Raw genomic sequence first — 25344 nt, 5'->3', positions numbered from 1 at the left:
ATAAATCAATTTCGGATACATTCGGGTACCCGGAATACTTCGGTTCGGGCCGGGTTCGGTTATGATACTTTAGATACTAAAATTTTGAACCCGTTCGGATATTTAATCAATTTCGGTTCGGATTCAGTACTATTTTCTCGGGTCGGGTTCGGTTCGGTTCTTCGGATTCGGATTTTTTGTCCAGCCCTACATGTTACTGCTTTTCAAAAAAAAAACTCTTACATGTTACTATTTTGGCTTTTGAAAAATAAAAAAAAAAGTTATATTAATAGTAAAATATGTTACTTGTTTGGTTTATGAAACAGAAGTGCAAGTCAACAGACTATTTGAGGAATATTTCTAATCGATATATTATTCGTTTAATTTGAGGATTACAAAACTGTATAATAGGTGATTAGCACTTGGTAAGTTTTAGTTCTCGACGTTATGAGAAATTAAGGCATAACGTTAGAAGAAGATGAAATTAACAACAAATGTTCCAAAAACGAAAGCATGAGAGACCTAACGTAAACGACGACAGGCATCAATTTATATAACATGCAAATTTCAGACAGGTAATCCCTTAATTAATTCATAAATAATAATGCAAAAAAGCGTCGAGGAAAGGGATCACAATGGCGAATGATGCTTACTTGTTATAGCAAAGACCATCACCACGAGAGTGGAGCCCACTGGACGAAGAAGAACAAGAAGAAGACACACTTACAGAGTGAGAGAGACGTCTTCTGTGTGTTTCTGAATCGTTTTTTTTTTCTAGATCTCATCGTCATCTTCCTCCCGGATCTAACCAACATAAAGGAGGAGGAGATGGAGAAGAAGGCATCATCAAGAGTATCAAACGTGGGTGCATGGGCAATGAACGTAACGAGCTCCGTAGGGATCATCATGGCCAATAAACAGCTCATGTCTTCCTCTGGCTTCGCCTTCACCTTCGGTTTGATTCTTCTCTCATCTCCAACATTTACATTTTCATTAATCCCTCTTTTATCTCATTGTATTCAATTGTTAATCATCAGCGACAACTCTCACTGGATTCCACTTCGCACTCACTGCTCTCGTCGGCCTCGTCTCCAACGCCACACCGGCTTATCAGCATCCAAACACATTCCTCTCTGGGAGCTTCTCTGGTTCTCCCTCGTCGCTAACGTCTCCATCGCCGCTATGAACTTCAGCCTCATGTTGAACTCCGTTGGCTTCTACCAGGTTTAACCTTTTTTTATTTAATTTTTTCTTCTTCTTTTATAAGTATGTCTATGTGTGTGTGGTTTTTAGATATCGAAACTGAGCATGATTCCGGTTGTGTGCGTGATGGAATGGGTTCTTCATAACAAGCACTACTCCAGAGAAGTCAAGGCCTCTGTCTTGGTTGTCGTTGTCGGTGTTGGCATCTGTACTGTCACTGATGTCAAGGTTAATGCTAAGGGCTTCATCTGTGCTTCCACTGCCGTTTTCTCCACCTCTCTCCAGCAGATCGTAAGTGCTATTCACCATCACTCATTAAACACTACCTTATCTTCTGTTTTAGCTTGGAAATCTTCTTCCTTGCTGATGACGATGCTCAAGTTCTGTTTCTTGGAAACAGTCAATAGGTTCACTGCAGAAGAAATACTCAGTCGGCTCTTTCGAGTTGCTGAGCAAGACTGCTCCAATCCAAGCCCTTTCTCTCCTCACCTTTGGCCCATTTGTTGATTATTTCTTGAGCGGCAGATTCGTCTCTACTTACAAGATGTCTTACGGTGCCATTGTAAGTACCTAAAGTCTCCAAAACACCTTACTTTGTTCCAACTCTTGTATAACAATTTGTAACTATGTCCCCAGTTGTGCATTCTTCTCTCTTGCGCTTTGGCGGTTTTCTGCAACATAAGTCAATATCTCTGCATTGGGAGATTCTCTGCTACCTCATTCCAAGTTCTTGGTCACATGAAAACAGTCTGCGTCCTAACGTTAGGATGGCTTCTCTTTGACTCGGAGATGACGGTCAAAAACGTAGCGGGGATGGTTATTTACAGCTGGGCGGTTGAGTTGGAGAAACAGAGGAAGCCGAAAGCCACGCCGCACGGTAAGAACAGTATGACAGAGGATGAACTTAGGCTTCTCAAAGAAGGAATAGAACATATGAATTTAGAAGACATGGAGCTTGGAAGGTAACAAATCATAAATAAAAATCTCTTAAAGACAAAAGGTTGTGTTGATTATTTTTTTTCTTACTTATTGTCCCCCATCATGTACCCTTGTTCTTTTCTTTTGCCTTTGTTTCATATTCTTTGTCTAATAGAATTATGATTCTTTTGCTTCTTGGCATTAAATTTACATATGAAAATTTCTTTATACAACGGTCAATGTATGTTGAAGATGAAGAGATTTAGATCAGTTTCATTTGGTTTTTATGAATGTTGAATTTTTATGAACTTTGAAAAATCAAATGAAACTGATCTTTTACTTTGTGTATAAACACATTAGTCGCAGTATTGTCTCACAAAGAAAAATAAAGTAAATTTCCATTACAGGACCGTAAATTCCACACGAGGTAACAAAACATGAAGAGATATTATTTAGATACCGTTGAGGGTGACCACAACTCTGCGTGCTGTTGGATCATCACGGTGTTCACATATCCATATTCCCTGAAACCCAACACACAAGCGCCTTTAAAATGAGATAACTAGATGCTAACGAGAGCAGTGAAGGATATACATTGAAAACAATGGTACTATTGAAAGAAATAAGATCCATTTACAATCAATCCAACGAAGTCAGGTCACCACCATAAATGAGAAGAAACATGGAAAACCATGTGAAAGTAGCAATGCATAGTGTCAGATGAAGAAATTGAATACCTGCCAAGTTCCCATGTTAAGCTTGCCTTTTGTTATTGGGATTCTGCATGCAGAGACAATAAAACAGTTATCATGTGAAAAAACCCCACAATCCAACACAATTAATAGTGCAAAAAAACATAAGACAGTGAGGTGGCTCACGTGAGTTGACACCCAAACATTGATGATTTGATATGAGCTGGCATGTCATCTGGACCTGCAATAATGTACACAATTCAATTCTCAACACATGAGAGGTTTCATATGAATTGCCAAATAAAATCATAAGATAAAGGGAACAGCTTTGGATTATCAATGCGTTTTAAATTATGTCTATGTTTGATGTAAACAAACCTTCCATGGTATGCCTCCAAGGAGCTGAACTCCCCTGAATTACAAGAACAAAAAAAAAATAAAGTGAATACAATGAGAAGGCAGCTAAATAGACTATACCTCAGGAACAATCCTGTTCAGGAAAGTCTCAGTATCAGCCTGAACATCAGGATGTGTGTTGTACTGCAGGAAAAATCCAAACTTTCAATCAAGGGTTCAAACAGAAGCTTGAGAAAAATATTACAGAGTGAAGACGAAGAAGACTCACAGAAGACATGAGCAAGACCACAGTTGAAACCCGACAAGTCTTGTCCAATTTCCTTCAAAATCTGTTTCAAAATCAATACTTTATAAACCAATCCACAATGAATAGCAGCTGAAAAAAACACTCAAAAGAAGAAACCTTAGGAGTGATAAGATGACATCCACGGCGTTGCGGTGGAAGCGTGATGGTTTTCTAAGCCCACTTAGGACCGTTAGAGGACGTCGCCATGGAACCTCGTTCGGTGGCTGGAGTGAGAACCGATCTGACACGTAGAGAAGGAGGAACAACACCAGAGAAGAAGATCGTCGAGCTCTTCATATCTCCTCCTCTAAGCCCAATAACGAAAACAACAATGGCTGACAAGATCCCTACTCCAATCCCTAACCAAAAGCCTTTCACTTTCGCTATTCAGAATTTTTCGTGTGGCTATGTCGAATTACAAAACGGCGTGCAGTTCAACTCTCCATTTGTAAGATAAAAACTACGTGATGTATTACAAAACGGCGTGTAGTTCAACTCTCAATTTGTATGATAAAAACTACGTGACGTTTTAATGTACATTTCGCTTTACATAGCATGATGATGGATGATCAGTGTCTTGATATGATTACATAACGGAAACTCAAGTTTTCCGGTGAGAATTCAATGCTTTTGCTCTTCTTCTTCAACAGTTTCTGAGCAACTCTCTTCATGGACTCTGGTAAACACCTCACCGTTGTCTCCATGAGCGCAGATGCGTCTAGTGACATATCTTTAGCATAGTAATGAACTATCTTAGGCAACACTATCTTTGTCTCGTTCTGTATACGAACGTTGCTTCTTATAAACTCTTCTTTCGCTCTTCTTAAGTCTCTGAACACGCAATCCGCCTTGTAAACCCGAACCTGAGAAAACATTTATAAACGTTAAAAGATTGTGAATCTAACAAAGTGTTTGGTTAAAAGAAAACATACAGGAGGATCTGTGGAAGCTCCTGAAGAGAGAGCGAAGTGAGCCAACGCCTCTGGATAGTCCAAGGCGTAAATGTGTTTGACTGTGCAAGTTTTCGACTTTCTTGATGGCGAAAAGAGTGTCTGCAGCAACTGTTTTTTTAAGTAACGTCAAGCACAGGTATTATGAAATTTCAAGCAAAAGAGAGAGAGAGAGAGAGAGAGAATGTGTGTTTGCATACAGGTGGTGTGAAATGAGGGCGAAGGCCTAAGATTGAGCTTTGGATAATGTGAGGGTTTACGCGGTAGCCTCCAACGTCATAAGCTGCCTGAGACATGTGTAGATAAGTGGCTTAAGTAAACAGCAACGACGAAAAACTAGTGACGGTCATGAGCAAAGCCAAATAAAACATTCGCCTAGAGCCTCCAAAATTACAAAATAAAATTACACCCCAAATTTTATTTTTTAAAAATTGTTAAATTGTATACGAGCACCAAAATCTCAGGACTGGTCCTGGGAAAAATCAACTGGTCTAAGAGATTGTAAGACCAAACCTTTAAAACAGAGTTGTTTCTTGCGCGGTTGTTAGTTCCATAGGCTAAATAAGCCTGCAAGAAAAAGATAATTAATGGGGAAAAATTGAAAGAAAAAAAAAAGAGAGAGTACTAGTTGTTGTTGGCTTACATGCATTGTGAGGGCATTGTGAATGTTAATCCAAAACGCGAGCTTCTCTTCTCGTTTCAACCTGCTTGGATCAACCTTCTCAAGCTTTTGAACTAGTGATCTATATACATACACACCATTTGATCTAACATGTTAGATTCATTTGTAAAACGTTCCCATAGGCAAAATATGTATATAATATACCTGAAGTTTTGGAGCATAAGAGCTGCGTGGTTGAAGCTACTATCATCCAGCTGAAGTTTCAGAGACTCTATTACAATGCCACGTGGAGCGTTTTCCTCTTTGATTTCCACGAGGCATGGGTTCCAAGAGACATATGAAGAAGGCGGAAGACAAGAAGAACTGCTTCTTGCTTTGGTGGAGAGCGTAACGTACACTGAAGATATGCATCTCAAGATTTCTTCAGAGAGCCTACTCGGGTTCACTGTGTCATCTACGATATAAGACGAGCCTAGAAGGTCTCCAAGAGTAGTGTGATTGCCAGAAACATATCTTGTCTTCTCCTGCAAACATCATATTAGTTTAGCAAGCTAAGACAATGCTAAATGGTTTTGTTGCAATGTGGGTTACTTACTCTTGCGGAAAAGGCTTTCAAGCTGGCTTGGAAACTCTTAGGACACGAAGAGGAACGTTCAGAGACCGGAGAAGCTTGGTAATGGTAGCTGAGCACACCGGCGAGTTCTGACTGCTCGGACTTGGGACAAAACTGATTGGAGACTAAGCTTGTTTCAGTGTGAGGAGAGTAAGAAGAAGTAACTTGTTCATCGAAAGCTGTCCTGTAAAGAGAGAGCAAGTACTGCTCCGTACGCAGAATCTCAAACTCGAGTGAAGCAATCTCCTTCCTCAAATCTTCTGAAGACTGTACACAAAAAGTACAGAACATATAAGAAGAGAGCTCTTATCTAAAGTACACTTGGTAACAAAGCATTACAAAAGATCAAACCTTTGGCATTAGGTTGTAATTATAATCCTTATGAGTTAGTAATCTCTTCTCAATTGATACAAACTGCCATCAAAATGTTACAGACAAGTGTGACTTTTTGGAACCAAAAAGATAAGCAGATTAAGATAAATGAAATTTACCGGTTCACTGTAGCAAGAGAATCTTGAAGGTGATGCAACAATCACACTCTGCTTCTCCGAGTTCCTGTAACCAAAACCCCATTCTCATTAAAACTAAAAAGATGAAAACTTTTGGTAAAAAGAAGGTTGTACCTTGGAGAAGATGAACAATCAGGAGAAGGGCAACGCAGACCCATCATTTTCTTTCTTTTGTCTTTCTGTAGAAGAAATTCATCACTCTAAGGAATAATAATTAAAATTAGACATCCCATCCCATCAGTATATCTTCCTTTGAGACGTTTTAGAGCATTTCTCGGAAAGCTCCATCCTTTTTTACCTTGTCGTTTAGTACCATTGCTGCTTATGTGACTCCAAAAAAACATTATATTAAAAAAAAAAAATATATATATATATATATCATATCTTTCCGGGAAAAAAATAAGCGAGCAACCGACATTTTTCCCGGGAGTTCAGACGATAGTATCCCAAAGCATTATTATTATTATTAAATAATCAAGATTTATTAACAATTCCATTTATTAATAAATTCCTAGTCTTATCTTAGTACACTCACTTGGTCCAGTGCTTGAAACTCAACTAGTCTGAGATAATTAAATAAATCATAAGGAGTGAAACAATAAATACTGATATAATATAAGTATAGTTGTAGTATATGATTCATTTTCACATCTATCACACTGATACAACTCCTTGAAATAGGTTAAGAATCATAAAGCGAGCAATTAATGCCGTCGATCTCAAACCAACTAGGTAAGTGGGGACAATTCAGAGTAAGATAATAAGTTAGTATACACTAGTAGATGGGAAAAATTGATGCCCCAACTTGTGTTTAAGGCGATTCTCAGTTAATCGGAACTTTCCAAATTTAAATCCCTCTTGGTTAGGTGATTCTCCAATCCGGCGCTAGTGCAACGGTCAATTTATAGGAAGATTTCAGATTTTCCATTTCTTTTGATACTATCTTGATATTATTCCCTATTCCTATCCCAATACTTTCCTTTCCTTCTTACAAACGTACTCATCAAGGCCAAATTAAAGATGATTTCCCTTAAGTTTGTATGCGAATATTGCAGCATTAATCGCAAGTTCACATTCACGGTGGTTGACCTCCTTCCAAGAAACTCGCAAAACAACCGTCATATCTCGTTCTCGGGGCTGAAGATGGCTGATTCTCTTTACAAAGCAATAAGTGCTATGTCTCTGGTGGATGACGACCCGATTGTCTTGCCGGATGATCCCAAGTTCCGGGTTTTTGAGGCTAATGAGAATAGTCTCCTTGGCCGCCTTTTGAACCCAGACTGCCAAGTGATGTCAAGAATGATAAACTACATGGCTACTGCATGGAGGGTCTATGGAAGAGTACGTGGTATAGCGCTCTCAAGGGACAGGTTTCAATTCATCTTTCAGAGGGAAGAAGATCTCATCACGGTACTGAAAGATCGGCCTTGGTCTTACAACCACTGGACCCTTCTACTGGAGAGATGGTGCCCATCACCACCGAAGGACTTTCTCACCTCGCTGGAGGTGTGGATCCGCATACGCAACATTCCGATGAACTACTACACTTCTGAAACGATGTATACTTTAGCCAAGAAGATAGGGCATGTGGAGGAGATTGCTTATGACCCCAAAGTTTCTCAAGCAACCGACTACATCAGGGCTAAGGTGACTCTTGACGTGGAGAAACCGGCTTTTGAAGCCAAGAATCTTATAATTCCAGGCGGTGACATTACGGTCATATCCTATGAATACGAAAAACTCCATAAAAGATGCTTCTCTTGCTTCCGGCTCACGCATGAGAAAACGAGATGCCCTTACGCGAAAAGGAAACATACAAAGCCAGATCCTAACAATAACAAACCATCAGTTCGTACGCCCACTACGGAGAAGTCGGCAGCAACTAATAAGGATGGCAAATTGTTGGAGGGTCCACCTGGCTTTCCAGCTCTATTTCTGAAACTATCACAAGAAGATCAACGCATGGCCATTCAATACGTCTCTCATGCTGATGAAACTGAACGAAGGGCCAGAATCCAGCGGGTACAAAACTCCATTGTAGAAGCCCCAGGAGTACAAGATGTCATGTTGAGAATTTCTCACGATCTCAATAAAGACAAAGGGCATGTTTTCAACTACAACTTCCAACAGAACCAGAAATCTGTCCTCGCAAGGTTGGGTAAAGCTCCTGCTGTCTCTCTCCCTGATCCAGTTATTGAGTCTGGTTATGAATCAGAAAAATCAGTTGGACAGGGCAGCTCATCCAATCTCTTGGTCCAAGGTGCTACGGTTTTCAGTGTTGGTATAGCTCCACCTGTCTCTACCGGCAACCAAGGATCTAAGAAGCGGAACCGTAATCGCCCCCCTGCATGGGTACGACGTACAAGAACGAATGTAAACTCTACATCTCTCAGTGAGAATAAAGTTCTAGAGTCAAGTCAGGACTCTATGGGGAAACGTAAAGCTTCCAGCTCAACGGTTCCTAAGGCTAACAAATCATCCAAAACCCAAGAACAAACGGTGGCTTCCGATCTGAAGCCGCTGCCATCCCAATGAGCATTTGGAGCTGGAACTGTCGAGGTACAGGAAGCACTGAGACAGTTCAACGGTTGGGCAAAATCCGTAAAAAGTTCTTCCCTGACCTCTTGTTCTTGAGTGAAATGATGCAACAATGTAAATATATGGAGAAGCTGAAGTTAGATTTGGGTTACGATGAATTGGTAACTGTCGATCCAATCGGCCGTAGTGGGGGATTGGCTCTGATGTGGAAAAAGAGTTATAGTGTTGAGATTCTTTCAAAAGATAAAAGAGTCATTGACACAAAAGTGAAGTTGGGTTCTTTGGTTTTCTACATTTCTTGTGTCTACGGAGACCCTGTCAAAGAACACCGGAAGAAAGTATGGGATCAACTAACTGATATTGGTATCACAAGGAATGAGCCATGGCTTCTCCTTGGTGATTTCATGGAGCTGATGAGTAACGATGAGAAGCTTGGTGGAGCAATTAGAGCAGAGTCTACGTTCTGGGACTTCAGAAACTTTGCTACTAATTGTAAACTTAGAGATCTACGCACCTCAGGCAACACACTATCATGGGCAGGCTGGAGAGATAAAGTGTGGGTGCAGTGCAGGTTAAATCGAAGTTTTGGCAATGATGAATGGTTCAGGCTCTTTCCTCGCTCTCAAACAGAATACAGAACCATGAGAGCCTCTGATCATAGGCCAATTAGAGTGGATTTCATTTATGAGCCTGATGATAGAGGCAAAGGTCGTTTTTATTTTGATCAGAGGCTGCTGAGCAAAGCAGGGATCGAAAAGATAGTGGAGAAGGGTTGGAATGCCACGCTTCCAGATGGGAATACAAGCCTTACTGATCGCATAAACAGTTGTCGAAGTGCTCTTGCAAGATGGAAGAAAACACAGAACATGAACTCTCAGAGCAATATTGAAAGACTAACAAAGCTTGTGGAGGCGGAGGTGGCTAAACAATTCCCAAACCATCGGAAGATGGTACGCCTTAGGAGTGAATTAGCGGAAGCATATAATCAAGAGGAGCTATTTTGGAGGCAAAAATGCAGAGAACAATGGCTCAGAGAAGGAGACAAGAACACGTCCTTCTTCCATAACTGCGTCAAGAGTAGGAAAATTAGGACTAAAATCCTGATGCTTCAGAATGATTTGGGAGAGGAACTGTTTTCTGAAGGAGCAAAAGGGGACCTTGCAGCTGAATATTTCCGTGAACTCTTCATGAGTACAAACCCGTATGAGATGGAAGCTCTATTTGAAGGCTTTGAGAGCAGAGTTACAGCTGAGATGAATGACAAGCTCACAAGACCGGTAACACCTGAGGAGATTAAACATGCGGCTTTTCACATCAAAGCAAGTAGTGCACCGGGGGAGGATGGGCTTACTGGAGCTTTCTATCAAAAATTCTGGCATATAGTTGGTCCAAGCATAACAGAGGAGATTCAGAATTTCTTTAGTTTCGCTGTTATTCCAGAGGGGTGGAACCATACCCAACTTTGCTTACTACCCAAGGTAACAAATCCTGTAGTAATGAAAGACATGAGACCTATCAGCTTATGTTCTGTTCAATACAAAATCATCTCTAAGATTTTGTGCCATCGTCTTAAGCCAATACTACCAGAGTTGGTGTCAGATACGCATGGTGCTTTTGTCTCAGAACGTCTCATATCCGACAACATCATTGTAGCACATGAAATGGTACATGGGCTCCGTACGAATGAGTCAATAGGCAAACAGTTTATGGCGATCAAAACTGATATGTCCAAAGCTTATGACCGAGTGGAATGGTCGTTTTTGGAGACATTACTCGAAAATATGGGCTTTGATCACAAGTGGATCCGCTGGGTGATGAGCTGCGTAACTACAGTCTCGTACACTATCTTACTGAATGGCCAAACTCATGGACTGATCAAACCAGAGCGTGGTATCAGACAATGTGACCCACTATCCCCTTTTTTGTTTATCTTGTGTGCTGAAGCCTTGGTTCACGTACTGAATATGGCTGAGAAGAATGGGAAACTTCATGGGATCAAGTTGAGCAAAAATGGACCTACAGTTCACCATCTTCTTTTTGCCGATGATAGCTTGCTGATGTGCAAAGCAGATACAGAGGAAAGCTTGGCGATAATGGAATGCCTGAAACAGTACGGTGATGCTTCTGGCCAAGAAATCAATAAAATGAAATCCTCTGTTATCTTTGGCGGGAAGATACCTACAGCAAAGAAGGAGGAGATCAAGCGTATACTGGAAATTGATAAAGAAGGTGGAGATGGAACGTATCTAGGCTTACCGGAATGTTTTCAGGGCTCCAAGCAGGAGCTTTTAAACTTCATCCGAGAAAGACTACAAGGCAGGTTGCAGGGTTGGTTTCTTAAAGCTTTATCTCAAGGGGGCAAGGAGATTTTGCTAAAGTCGATCGCTCTAGCTCTCCCAGTGTATGCCATGTCTATCTTTAGGCTCCATAAGGACCTCTGTGATAGACTAACTAGTGCTATGGTTGAGTTCTGGTGGAGTAATGGCTCTAATAAAAAGAAGATCGCCTGGGTCTCTTGGCAACGCCTCTGTAAACGCAAGGAAGAAGGTGGTATGGGTTTCCATGACATCAGTAGCTTCAACCAGGCGTTGTTGGCTAAACAAGCGTGGCGCATAATGCAAAGACCGAACTCCTTGGTTGTTAGGGTCCTTAAAAGTAAATACTGGAAAAACGGTTCTTTCTTGGATTGTGGGGAAGGTACGCGTCCTTCGTACGCTTGGCGAAGCACACTGCATGGAAGAGAGCTTCTAGCTAAAGGTCTGGTCAAGAGAATTGGTAATGGCAACTCAACCAAAGTCTGGTCGGAGAATTGGTTGCAAAATCCTATTCCAAGAGCACCAATGTACAAACAGGACATCGTTGTGGATCTTACTCTCAATGTTGCAGACCTTCTCATCCCCCAGACCGGCTTATGGGACACTCATAAAATTAATGAGTTGTTTATTGAAGAAGATGCTGCGTCAATACTAAGTATCAAACCGTTGATCCACAAGGAGGATAGTCTATGTTGGGGTTTCACTCGAGAAGGTTCTTACTCATCACAGAGTGGATATAAGCTAATTGATACTTTAAAGAAGTTGCAGGCACCAATCAACGGTTCACTTCCTCCTATTGAGAAGAACCTCTGGAAAAACATTTGGAAGTTGCAAACAACTCCAAAGATCTGTCATTTCATCTGGCGAGCTTTGGCAGGTGCTCTGGCTGTAGCGGAACAGCTCCGTTATCGAGGGATTCCAGTAGATCGAACATGCAAAGCTTGTGGAGCAGGATATGAGTCAATTTGTCATACTTTGTTCAACTGTCCAGTAGCTAGAGATACATGGTCAGCAGCAGGGTTACCCCTCCCGGAGAGAGGGCTTTCACAAAACTCTGTTTTTCTCAACATACATCATTTAGTGGCTTGCACCAAAAGCAAGAGTTGCTCTACTCAACTTCGACAGAGTATCCCATGGGTGCTTTGGCAGATATGGAAAGCTCGCAATGCTCTAGTATTTGAAAAAATCAGAATGGACCCGGCTACCATACTGAGGAAGGCTGAGGAAGAATCCAACATTTGGTTTGAACTTAAGTACCCTGACGCTAGGGCAACCACCCCCAGTAACTCGCTAGGAACTATCACACCTTCTTGGAAGGCACCAGCTGATGACATTGTAAAATGTAACATAGCTGCCTCATGGTCTGATACGTCCCGGAAGAGTGGAGCCTCTTGGATTGTAAGGAATAGTCGAGGAAAGGTTCTAAGGCATGGCAGGAGATCCTTTTCATTTGTACAGTCTAGAGAACTTGCGGAACTCTTAGCTATCTTCTGGGCCATCGAGAGCATGAATTCCATGCGTAAGGATGAGATCATCTTTGAATCTTCATGTGAGCGCGCAAGAGCTTGTTTCCTATATCCAAGCTCATGCAGTGGAGCCGTGGAAATTGTTGGAAACATCTGTGATTTGGTACAACGGTTTCAACACTGGTCTTTGGACCATGTCCTAGAGACAAGGAATGTGTTAGCACAGAGAATTGTCACTAGCGTAACCGTTGACCATAGATATCAATCCTACATTGCTTCAGGTGGACCTAACTGGTTGAAGGAACTCATCACGTATGAAGCAAGGAACGTTGCTCCACTTCCGTAAATGGAAACACCACCGTCTCACCTCCCTGTGTAGTGAGTGGTTGTTTAAGGTGTTATGTCTTTGTGACAACCATTTTTCTTGTTTAAACTTCACCTACCTACTGGTACGGTTTTTTTTTTTTTTTTTTTTTTTTTTTTTTTTTTTTTTTTTGTTGTTCCACCCTTGGTGTTGATACTTTGTTTTGATCATTGCCGTGAAGGCTTAATAATATCCAGCGTTATAAAAAAAAAAGTGGGGACAATTTTAACAAGAACCACAAAAGAGTTGACAATGGGACATAAAATATTACTCCACAATAGTTTCTTGGTCGCAGATGACAAATGTATGGACATCGACTATCCAGGATAATATAAGAGAGTTGTAAACCTTGACTTGGTAAAACAAAACAGCCTTTGACATGTAAAAGGCATGTACATTCGAGTAAACTGTACGTTTTTTATAACAACAAAAAACAAGTAACTTTGTAAAATCGTACAGAATCTAACAAGAAGTATCAAGAATTAACAAATATTCTATATTAAGAAGGTGAAAGTGGAACTAGTCTCCAATGTTTCATTTTTGGGTAGTTTGCATATAGACAGTATAAGTTGGATAAGAACAAATAAATGCTTAGAAAGAGATTGGTGAGGATGAGGCAAATGTTATTGCAAAATCACACAACCTTCCAAATAGAGTTTCATTTTTGACGTGGTCCGTTGGGTCAGGCCACTAAATGCCCTCTACTTTTGGCACCACTCTTAGACATTTAATATCGATGTGCACAAAAAATTGTGGAAGTTCCATTGAATTTAAGATAGTTGCACCTTCCCATGCACTAGAAACTGATTATACAAGGACAAATATAGTTAAGGAAAATGTAATCCTACTTTGCTAATCATTATACAATGGGGTCTATATAAAAACGAAAGATGGTAGGAAAGCCATCATGATCATCCCTTCACCAATAAAAAGATAAATGAATGAAAGATGCTAGGACAGCACATTATAATTATCTCTTTACCAATAAAAATGAAGCAACTCATCATCTCAAGAAAACCAAAGAAAAGGCGTTTTAACAAGCCAAAAATTACCAATTGGAAATGATTTTTTATTATGGTTCAGACACCACCTACAATCGTAGTCAAGTGAACCGGGCCGAACTGACTCATCTCTGAAACTTGGTCCATAGTGAATATGGGCTTCCTCTCGCGCCATGCGCCACTATTCAAAGTTTTCTACTTTTCTAACGTTTTGTTACTTTGGGCGTTAGATAATACACTTATCTTACCAAAGATTGGATACACTTAATTCAAAGTCCAAACAATGAATCGGAATATGCCTCATTACATTTTCTTGAAATAATCAGATTCTCTTACTTTATTCCCTTGGGACATTGGCTGTAAGATGCAAATGGGTAATTTTATAAGTATTGTTAATGTAGTGTAAGATGGATATATTTCAAAGATTTTGAGCCGGAAAATCTGACAAACGAAAAGCAAAATGGTTGGCCCTATACTGGACCAATTTAACAGTACTGCCTTTCTTCGTCACCATATTTAAGAATTTGGTTTATAATCACATTTCTATTAGTCGTCATATAAATGGATAAAATAATAAAAAAATGTTTATCCTTTTTTATTATTTAATGCAGAACATATATCTATATCATATTGTTTGAATCAAATATGAGTTTTGTGAAATAGCTAATAAAGTTTCATTTAAATATTTTTCACTTTCTTTATTTTCCGGTAAGTTGAAATATGATGATGTTATTATTGATGTGCATGTGATCTTCTACCATATTACTTGTTTGATGACCGGATAAAATCATTCCGAACCTAAGATGATCTAGACATATATGACTTCTTGTTTCCACGGCGACAAAAAAAAACTACTGAAAGTTCGCAGTCGTGGGACTTGATCTTAATTTGCATTAAAACTGTCTATCATTTAAGATCCGATTACATAAAAATCAATATCATAGGTATTTTGTTGTTGGCAACATGCATTCTATCGGGATAGAATCCATGCGGCACATGAATCAATCTGGATGCTTGCAAACCATACATGACTTACGGTCACAAATATAATGTGTAAATATGACTATATCTTACCATCGTGATTTAATTATGATAAAAATCTCTTATAATACACGCATCTCATACGATTTTTGTTGCTAACAGTATGCATTCTATCGCGTTAAAACCTGGGTGGTGGTGCATGTCTGCATGAGTTGGGTGATACTAATACAAACCGTACATGTATACATATGTAACATATATATATCCAAACTAATAATGAGAAAAGGAAACAATGGGGACGAGAGTACACGTGAAACTAGACTGAAGGAGATGGGTTGTGGAGCTCTATGTTTATATGTTAGGGTTTATACTGTACCCTCGTGTGCATCTCCTATTTCTGTATACCTTCGCATCGATCCTTGTTTTTATGTACTCTCTTTTTCTCATTATTTAATCATATATATCACAAAATTAAAATCTTTTCTTGACGAATCTTAGGGGTTTTGAGAATCAATTATAAAGAACAAGAAAATCAGACAAACAGTACTATATCGCACAAAGAGGGGACAAAAGAACATATCAATAATATGATAAGAATCTCACATACCTCGCTGGATATCACGATATTGCATGCCTCTGTCATTTTCTGGGACGTGGGCTTCGCGGTATCAATTAGTATATAGTTCGTTTATAAGTTTTCTTGATTGATAATGTAGTTATATCGATTTCTAGTCAATATTTTGGTACGTTGAATGTAGGTCTTTTTTTTTTTTTTTCATCTGATATTATTATTCATAAAAAAGTACAGAAGCCCAAACCCAACAAAAAAAAAAACCTATAGATAGGGTTTCAAACACAAACACCCAAAACAAAATTAAACCTAAAAGCCCACATACTGGTCCAATCTACACTGGCCCAAACCAACACGTGACACCGCTTTGATTCTCCCCCGAAGACGAGACGTGTCGAAACCACGACAGCAAGGCATGACACACGTCACCACCACCGCCAAAGAGAACACGCCGAAAACTGGACGGCGTTTCACCGGACCTCGCAGGGAACTGAACGGCGTTTCACTGGACCTCGCCGGGAGCAAGCGCTTACCCAAACTCACCACTTCTTCATACTACAAGAAAACAACGGTATTCTGACGGACATTCCGACGGAAAATGAAATCCTCGGAATATCCCGAGGAATTTCCGAGGAAGCACAAAATTGGGTTTCCTCGGAATTTCCTCGAAATATACCGACGGAATTCCGAGGAAATATCTATCCGTCGGAATATTCCGAGGAAATTCCGAGGAAAAATGGGTTCCTCGGAAAAAACCGATGAATTCCGAGGAAATATTATAGCCGTTGGAGAGCCGTTGGGGGATTTTACAAAATTCCGAGGAAATTCCGACGAACTAGCCTTTTCCGTCGGAATTTCCTCGGTCTGTCGGCAGGATTTAAACTATAAATACAAGCACTCCTCTTCCTCTTCATTCACTCCATATCTTCATCCTCCCTCTTACTCTATTTACACACGAATTTGATTCATAAAAAATATGTCTTCTTCAAATTATTTTCGTTCTTGGATCGATCGACCTCATTTGGATCCGAACACGAGATTGCTTACGGAAGAATACCAACGAGGTATAACCGAATTCATGGGGTTAGTTCACCGACAACCGGAAGAAAAAACAGGTATGTTAAGATGTCCTTGCTCTAATTGTAAAAATAGAAAGGTTATTAAAGAGTGGGATGTTTGGACTCATCTATATTTGAGTGGGTTTACACGAAGTTACAAAATTTGGTATCATCATGGGGAAACTGATTATGAACATGGTAGTACTAGCGAACCTCAGCCAGCGGTTAGATTAGAAGAACCAATTAGAACGGATGTAGATTATGGTGTAGGTACTGAGCAGATGGTAAATGATCATTTTAGAGGGGAAGATTTACCCAATGCAGAAGCTAGGAGATTTTATGATATGTTGGATGCTGGAAAGCAACCATTGTACGAAGGTTGCAGAGATGGTCATTCAGCTTTATCATCTGCTACAAGATTGATGGGCATTAAAACAGATTATAATTTGGCTGAAGACTGTGTGGATGCGATTGCTGATTTTGTAAAAGGTATTCTACCCGAGGATAATGTAGCTCCTGGTTCATACTACGAGGTTCAGAAACTCGTAGCTGGTCTTGGTTTATCGTATCAGGTAATAGATGTATGCAGCGACAACTGCATGATTTATTGGAGGGCGGATGAACAGCGGGTTACATGCAAATTTTGTGGAAAGCCTCGTTATAAAGATACGAGTGGAAGAGTTCCAGTGCCATATAAAAGGATGTGGTATTTACCTTTGACGGAAAGGTTGCAGAGGTTGTATCTGTCTGAACGCACAGCGCAACCAATGAGATGGCATGCGGAGCACTCAACAGATGGTGAGATCAGACATCCTTCAGATGCAAAAGCGTGGAAGCATTTCCAATCAAAGTATCCCGACTTTGCGTATGAGAGAAGAAATGTCTACCTTGGATTATGTACTGATGGTTTCAGTCCGTTTGGCAAGAGTGGAAGACAGTATTCTCTATGGCCCGTCATTCTTACACCATACAACCTACCCCCAAACTTGTGCTTGCGACGAGAGTTTTTGTTTCTCTCGATTCTCGTTCCCGGACCAGAGCATCCTAAGAGATCACTTGATGTGTTTCTTCAGCCACTAATATATGAGTTGCAACAACTATGGGCTCAAGGTGCTGAAACATACGATGTTTCGTGTAAAGAAAACTTTCAAATGCGGGCAGTACTAATGTGGACAATAAGTGATTTTCCAGCATATGGTATGTTGTCTGGATGGACAACGCATGGAAGGCTATCATGTCCATATTGTCAAGATAACACTGATGCTTTCCAACTAAAACACGGAAGGAAAACGTGTTGGTTTGACTGTCACAGGAGATTCCTACCACCTGATCATCCATATCGTAGGAGTAGGAATTTGTTTACGAAGAACAAGAGGGTGTTTGACAGTCCACCTCCGGAAATTTGTGGGAAAGATTTGAAGATACAACTAAGAGATTTTGGTGCAGAAAGGACGCCAGACGTCGGTGGACATGAGCGTTTTCCGGTAGATGCTGTTGGAGAACTACATAACTGGCACAAAAAAAGTATTTTCTGGGATCTGCCATACTGGGAGGATCATCTGCTAAGGCATAATTTAGATGTCATGCATATTGAGAAGAACTTTTTTGACAATCTCATGAACACGATCCTTAATGTTCAAGGTAAAACAAAGGATAATTTGAAGTCAAGACTGGATTTAGTCGATATATGTGCTCGTTCAGAACTTCATGTTGATGAGAATGGTAGGGCTCCTTTTCCCATATACCGACTTGATGCAGAGGGAAAAGATGCGTTCTTTGATTGGATTTCAAACGATGTGGAATTTCCAGACGGTTACGCATCAAATTTGCGTAACTGTATCGACAGAAAGGAAGGAAAGTTTACTGGCTTGAAAAGCCACGATTGCCATGTAATGATGCAGCGCCTCCTTCCGTTCGCCTTCAAGGAACTATTACCACGAAATGTTCATGAAGCAATTGCAGGGATAAGTGGTTTCTTCCGCGATTTATGCACGAGATCAGTGACTCTTGAAGGTATTGAAAATTTGAAGACTAACATAGCCGTGATTCAGTGCAACCTTGAGAAGATATTTCCTCCCTCATTTTTTGATGTTATGGAGCATCTTGTTATTCACCTGGCAAGAGAATTGGAACTTGGTGGTCCTGTGCAGTATAGATGGATGTATCTGTATGAGCGGTATATGTTCCATTTGAAAAAGATGGTGAAAAATTTAAGTAGGGTGGAAGGTTCTATAGTCGCACAGATGATCAATGAAGAAACTTCAAACTTTGCCGAGTACTACTTTCCAGCAGAAGTTCAGACCAAAAACAGAAGACCTGCTCGGCATGATGATAGAGGCGAACGGGCAACATATCATGTTACGGTTCCAGACATTTTCACAGACGTTGGACGACTTAGCGGAAAACCAAAGGACCGTCGACTTACTGAGCAGGAGCGCAGTCATTTGCAAACATATTTGCTCACCAACTGCGAAGACGTTCTTCAATATGAGAGGTAAATAAATGAGCTTACAAATTTTTATTTTAACAAGTTGAAATTTAAATCTTAATTAATTACATTATTGTCATCATATACAGGATTTTCATGGCAGAAAAGCGGTTCGAGTATAGATACGCCACAGAGGACGAACTAGAAGAAATGAAGCAGAGAGAATTTACTGGATGGATGTTTACTTATGTGAGTGCTTTAAACAAATTAAAATATATTTTATCACATATTTATACTAATTCACATTTATTGATATAACATATATATATGTGCTATTAATAGGTGTCTGCTGGTTTGGCCAGAGGTGAAACATTTGACGATTGGATACGTGAGATGGTCGTTGGACCAAACTTTGTTGTGAAGTCATATCCGAGATTTTGTACTCGAGGATATGCATTCACAACTCAGAAGAGGAGACGTTCGAGTACGACTTATGATGCTGGCGTTTGTTCTGCATCAGGAGATGATGTATACTACGGACACATACATGAGATTTTGGAAATCAAGTATTTGGGCATGGTTGGATTGCGCTGTACTGTTTTCTATTGTGATTGGCACGACAACACTCCAGATCGAGGTGTGAGAACAGATGCATTTGGTGTTACATCAGTAAATTCGAGGCGAAAGCTGCAATATTATGATCCTTTCATTCTTGCTTCTCAGGCCGATCAGGTATTTAAATGTTAATTATTCAGAATGATTCATCATCATGTGTATTAATTTATAATTTTTTTAAATGTTACAGGTTTGTTATATCAAGTACCCCCGGGTGAGGAACAGAGATGATCCATGGGTTACTGTTACAAGACTCAACCCGAGAGGCCGAGTTCAGGGAAGTTCTGAGCTGGAAGACCCACTACAACCAAGCACATCCGGCAACTTAAGTGCAGCAGAAGATTTAGCTGGAGTTGGCCTTGTAGTCGATTTAACCGACTTTGGAGAGGAAGCCGTCGTTCACGTAGAGGATGAACCAGTGATTGGAGAGTTTCACCAAGATCCAAATTCAGATTCATCTGGTGATGATGACTCGGAAACAGACTACCATTGATTTTTTTTTTTTTTTTTTTAAGAAATACCGAGGAAATTCTGAGGAACACTTGATATAACCTCTTTCCTCGGATATTAGTTATTTGGTTTATCTAGCAAGGCAAAGCTGAATACGAATTAAAAACTACTCAAAACACAACCAAATAAAACGAAGAAACCATGTAAAAGAAATACGAACTCATAATTAAGAAAAAAAAACTAAGTTCAAAATTAACAAAAAATAAGACCATAAAATGTTAGAATAAAATAGAAAATAAAATAGCGCGGTCGGAAATCAAATGGCAATACTGGCCGGTGATAGCTCCTACTCCTCGTCTCCTGCTCCAGATGTTCCTGCATCGTTGGGTCTCTTGGACCTCTTTCTTACCCTGTGTGTACCACTCGAACCCGAACCAGAGCTGGATGGAGAGTTGTCCCGATGAACTACATCATCCTTTTGGCAACGACACGGCCTGATACGTGAAATGGCAGCCCAGATCTTGTGTAGCATGTCGTTGTTTGTCTTTATGCTCTGATCTCTCCAATGTTGTTGCTGGCGCGAAGTGGCGTTCGGTGGAAGCTCTTGCAGCTTGTACTGGCTGGAGTCTGATGGGAGTAGCTGATGGGGTTGTGAATCATCTGGAATGGCTTGTGCAGCCTCATCTTCTCCTTCTTCATCAACCACGGCCTTGCCTTTGGTCTGATATTTTGGCGTGAAGAAGGATGGCTTGTCTACTAGTGCGGTAGCAGGGGGTAGGAACTCAACTGCAGCCTCTGAAAGTAGAGCAGTCAGGCCGATCTGAGGCAGGTGGCAGTAGAGTGTTTTCTTCGCTCGGTCCTGGAATACGTAGACGTAAGGACCATCCCGATCGATCCTCGAGTGGGGACCAGCTATGAACTCCTTACTTACTAGAGAAATGACATCCAGGTAGTTCCAAGCAATGTTGTTCGATCTGTCCAGTGCTACCTGCTGGTTCTGGCAGTCTACACCCACATGTCTAAGGATCCGAGTAATCACTGCACCAAATCCACATGCATTGCTCTTGGATTTGGTTACTTTCCCCTTGTATCCTGCTAAGTTTGCGGCCAGCACCGCTCCCATGTTGAAGGCAGTAGCAGGTGGGAATGTAGAGTTTCCAAATGCCGGTAGCAAATGCCTCACACCTTGGTACAGGAGGCACAACTCCCATTGCGTGACTGATGCGGCTGTGGTTGTCCCGTATAGCAATGAGCCAATGAGGCGTGTCGCATATCTCAGTACTGGGCTCCGGATAAGTGACTCCTTTGCCGGAGAAGATCTATAAACCCATGTGCCAATCGTTTCCCAGAAGTTCAACAGCTCTGAACTCCAATAAAGACCAGATGTCCTCTCCCCCACACTCAATCCAAATAGTCCGCAGAGGTCTGTGAAAGATACCTCATAGTATACTTTCTGCACTACGAATGCCAGAAAACCTTCCTGATAGCTATCATCGGGACGGCTGACGTATGCGGATGCTATGAACTGGCGTACCAACTCCGGATAAGTGGGTTCCTTGAGGTTGCATAGTTGGCCTAGACCCATGTTCTGGAATAGCCCTTCAATGTCTGCTTTGATTCCCAATATTGTCATCGTCTCAGGACATGCTAGTTGTGTAGCCGGAACGGCTACCTTCTTCATGTTGTTGTAGTGGGTCGTATCAGACTTATCCCACTTCTTTGGCCTTTGCGTCTCTCGCTGAGACGAACCCTCTTCTTGTGTGTTCTTCTTTGCTGATGTTTTCGTGCGCTTCATTCTCTACAAAATAGAATCATTGCTCTCAACATGGTTATAATCAATTAAGAACTCAAAGCAACATGAAAATGAAAGGCGAAATCGAGTTGTGATAAAAAAAACGAAATTGAAAAAAATTCTCAATCCCTAAATCATCTCAATTGTGTTCCAAACTCGTTGATCACAGACAATTGTGTTCTATTCCATGTTTAAACATCTGTTTCATGCATATTTGATCAAGGAATCAACAAGGAAATAAGAAATTCACAAAACCCAAATATTGCTCAAGAACACGATTTCAGAATGTGGAGATTCGCGGAGTATACCTGTCTTAGGGTGAAAACGAGTGTAGGAATCAGGTAGAGCTCGAAAAATCAAGGGGAATAGAGCCCAAAATTGTTCAAATCGGATGATTATAGAGAGAGAAAGGGGGGGGGGCGAATTATAGGGGAAATCGGAGGGGATGAGAGTTCTGAGGTTTAGATCCAAAAAAGGTCGGGTTTTGCCTTATAATTCTGTTTCCCGCACACGCATCGATCGATGCGTTTTTGAACAAATACGGATCGATCGATCACATTCTTACGCTTTGGTCCATCTTAGTGATCGATCGATCCGGTTTTGGACATATATCCATCGATCGATCCGTTTATAAAAAAAATTACAAGATTTTCCGAGGACATTCCGAGGAACATTTGAGATTCTCGATTGATCGATGGGATAATCTCATCGATCGATCACATTCTTACGGTCCGGTGCATCTTAGTGATCGATCGATGCGTTTTTGGACATATATCCATCGATCGATCCGTTTATAAAAAAACTTACAAGATTTTCCGAGGAACACTTGAGATTCTCGATCGATCGATGGGATAATCTCATCGATCGATCACATTCTTACGGTCCGGTGCATCTTAGTGATCGATCGATGCGTTTTTGGACATATATCCATCGATCGATCCGTTTATAAAAAACTTACAAGATTTTCCGAGGACATTCCGAGGAACACTTGAGATTCTCGATCGATCGGATGGATAATCTCATCGATCGATCACATTCTTACGGTCCGGTCCATCTTAGTGATCGATCGATGCGTTTTTGGATATATATACATCGATCGATCCGTTTATAAAAAAAAATTGACGTATTAAAACCCCAAACACTAGTTCCTCGGAATTTCCTCGGAATATTCCGAGGAAATTCCGAGGAAGAAGAGGGTTTCCTCGGAGTTCCCTCGGAATAATCCGAGGAAATTCCGAGGAAATAGGGTTTTTAAACCGAAAACAACGTTTTGCGGTTTGAATAACACCTATATAACCCTTATTAAGTGTCTTACGTTCATTATGAAGTCAAATATTTGTTCCTTACCGTATAATTAACACTTTTCCGATTGTATGAACGAAATCCCACAACATAAGAGAAACACTTATACCTTTTAATGAACGGTAAAGGGAATACTTTCAATTAGTTTTGAAATTTGTTATTTCATGGTTTATGCTCATCTATACAAAGAATCCTCAATGGTATGCATTACAATTGTATAAGAAATGAAATACGGCAAAAAAAATTGATGTTTTGAAACCCCAAACACTAGTTCCTCGGTATTTCCTCGGAATATTTTCATTTTACCGGGCAAATATTTCGCGAAAATTGAAATTAGATATCCGTCGGACCCTAGGTTTTATAACCACGAGCCGCTTCTTCTTCCCCATTTCTCTCTTCTTCCTCTGCGCGACTCCTCTCTCATTTCCGGCGATTTCCCCCTGAAATCCGACGATATCTCCGGCGATCTCCCCCTTCTCTTACACAAATCATGTAAGGACCCTATCACACTCTCTTAGGTTCTATTTGTTAGGTTTTTGTGTAGTTTTGATAGATTATTTGTTAGGTTTTTGTGTAGTTTTGATAGATTTTTGTTAGGGTGATTGGTTAGGATTGTGATTTGGTTGTATAATAGGTTTAGAACTATGATTTGGTTGAATAATTTGTTTTGTTGAATTGATGTAGATTTTTTTTATAATTTTTTTATTTTTTTGTATTTATAAAATCGATTTTTGTATATAAAATCGATTTTTGTATTTTACAAATCGATTTTTCTATATAAATTCGATTTTTTGGATTTTACAAAAAAAATTTGGTTTACAAATTCGATTTTTTTGGATTTTACAAAACATTTTAAATATCTATAAAACTTTTTTTGTGATTAAAAACTATTATTTGGGATTTAAAAATATTTTTAATATATATATATTATTAAAACTATTGTTTTTTTAATTCTTAAACTATTTTTATTTATTAAAACTATTTTTTGTTTATTAGAACTATTTTTATATATTTATTAAATATTTTTAATATATATAAATATTTTTTGTGACTATATTATTTGGGATTTTTTTTAAAAACAAAATTAATTTATATATTTCTCTATTTATTAAATATATTTTTTTAATTTACAGGTCTCATGATGATCAGACCCGGCCTCGACAGCGTCGTAGTCGTGGTGGTACGGGGAGCCAGTCTCGGGATTCCAGCCATTTTCAGGATTCCCCTTCGCCCCACAGCTCCAACCATACATCTCCCTCTGCTGCACCCGCTCCTGCTCTCTCTCTCGCTCCCGCTGCTGCATCCGCTCCTGTTCCTCCGGGTCCTCCGGGAGTGATGCAAGTTGCAGAGTTGGTTCAACAGCCCGGTCGTCACCATCTTCCGTATCTCACTCCGTATCCACATGGACGGGGTCAAACATGGTAATTAAACATTTTTTTCTTTAAATTTGGATTCATTATTAACCGTTTATTCTTTTTATTAGGTTCAACCGATCCGGGAACGGGATCAGCGCATGGATCAACCGTATGATGTACTCGGCCCTCGACAGTGGACATCCGACTTTCACTCACTTCCCTACCGAGAAGCAGGTTCTGTGGTTTCGTGAGTTTGCGGTAAGTATTCTAATTTTTTTCTTATATTTTTAATCTTTAATATAATTTTTCTACTAATTGTGTTTTTTTTTCAGCAAGAGTTCAACTGGAATTCCGATGAGACGCTCTTTATCTATCACCACTTCGTCCATAAAGTAATGGACAACTATGGGAAGCAGATCCACGAGTGGAAGAAGAAGTGGGAAATCAATAAGGTTCGATTTAATTTATTAAATTTTTTTTTAATTTATTAAACTATTTTTTAATTTATTAAACTATTTTTATTTTATTTTATTAAAAGGTCCCAAAGTTGATGAACGACACGGTCTGGAAGGAGTTGTGTGCGCATTGGGATAAAGAAGAGACGAAAGAAACTTCTTCCACCAACTCCACCAACCGCAAGAGCGACCGTAAAGGGAAGGGCATCTACAAGCATAACTTGGGTGCTCAATCTATTGCCACTCTGGGAGATCGCATGGTAAGTTCAACCGTTTTTTCTTCAATTATTTGAGTTTCAGAATTTTAATTTACTGTGCATTTCTTATAATTTCTAATGTTTCTTTAATTTATGTTTTTTTTCAAGGCGGAAGAAAATGATGGCGAGCCGGTTGATGATCTCGCCCTAATGAGGAGGGCGTATACCAACAAGAAGACCGGCCAGATTGATGACGGTCTTGTGAGGGACGTGGTCGACCTGGTCCAAACTCAGGTGGTAGACGAAGTGTCTCAGCTTCAAACCGAG

General features: G+C 40.1%; 3 protein-coding genes and 1 pseudogene across 4 annotated transcripts; 2 read left to right on the top strand and 2 right to left on the bottom strand.

Annotated features, from left to right (window-relative positions):
* Positions 1-7: 7 nt before the first annotated feature.
* LOC106411457 lies at positions 8-2203 on the top strand (annotated as a pseudogene).
* A 213-nt stretch (positions 2204-2416) lies between these two features.
* Positions 2417-6467, bottom strand: LOC106411456. Of its 2 annotated transcripts, none has more exons than XM_048756763.1 (15): positions 6244-6467; positions 6112-6175; positions 5972-6034; positions 5603-5887; positions 5212-5531; positions 5029-5128; positions 4899-4952; positions 4586-4672; positions 4368-4496; positions 3553-4298; positions 3418-3478; positions 3171-3332; positions 2979-3033; positions 2838-2880; positions 2417-2624 (listed from the first exon to the last, which is right to left on the bottom strand). In XM_048756763.1, exons 1-10 carry the CDS (start codon positions 6288-6290, stop codon positions 4005-4007), a joined length of 1443 nt encoding a protein of 480 aa, XP_048612720.1. In that variant the 5' UTR covers positions 6291-6467; the 3' UTR covers positions 2417-2624; positions 2838-2880; positions 2979-3033; positions 3171-3332; positions 3418-3478; positions 3553-4004. The 2 variants fall into 2 exon arrangements, with proteins under 2 accessions (XP_048612720.1, XP_048612719.1); XM_048756762.1 differs by having other exon boundaries at positions 3270-3332.
* LOC106408246 (UPF0047 protein C4A8.02c-like) lies at positions 2553-3732 on the bottom strand. Its single transcript, XM_013849052.1, has 7 exons — positions 3624-3732; positions 3425-3525; positions 3270-3332; positions 3171-3204; positions 2979-3033; positions 2838-2880; positions 2553-2624 (listed from the first exon to the last, which is right to left on the bottom strand). Exons 1-7 carry the CDS (start codon positions 3730-3732, stop codon positions 2553-2555), a joined length of 477 nt encoding a protein of 158 aa, XP_013704506.1.
* A 682-nt stretch (positions 6468-7149) lies between the features above and the next one.
* Positions 7150-8664, top strand: LOC106407623. Its single transcript, XM_013848497.3, has one exon. The coding sequence runs from the start codon at positions 7150-7152 to the stop codon at positions 8662-8664; it is 1515 nt and encodes a 504-aa protein (XP_013703951.2).
* Positions 8665-25344: the final 16680 nt, after the last annotated feature.

The sequence above is a fragment of the Brassica napus genome, chromosome C5 (genome assembly GCF_020379485.1).
Source record: "Brassica napus cultivar Da-Ae chromosome C5, Da-Ae, whole genome shotgun sequence".
NCBI lineage: Eukaryota > Viridiplantae > Streptophyta > Magnoliopsida > Brassicales > Brassicaceae > Brassica > Brassica napus.
Note: the sequence above shows the minus strand (reverse complement) of the source record. Positions and strands in the feature narration are given on the sequence as shown.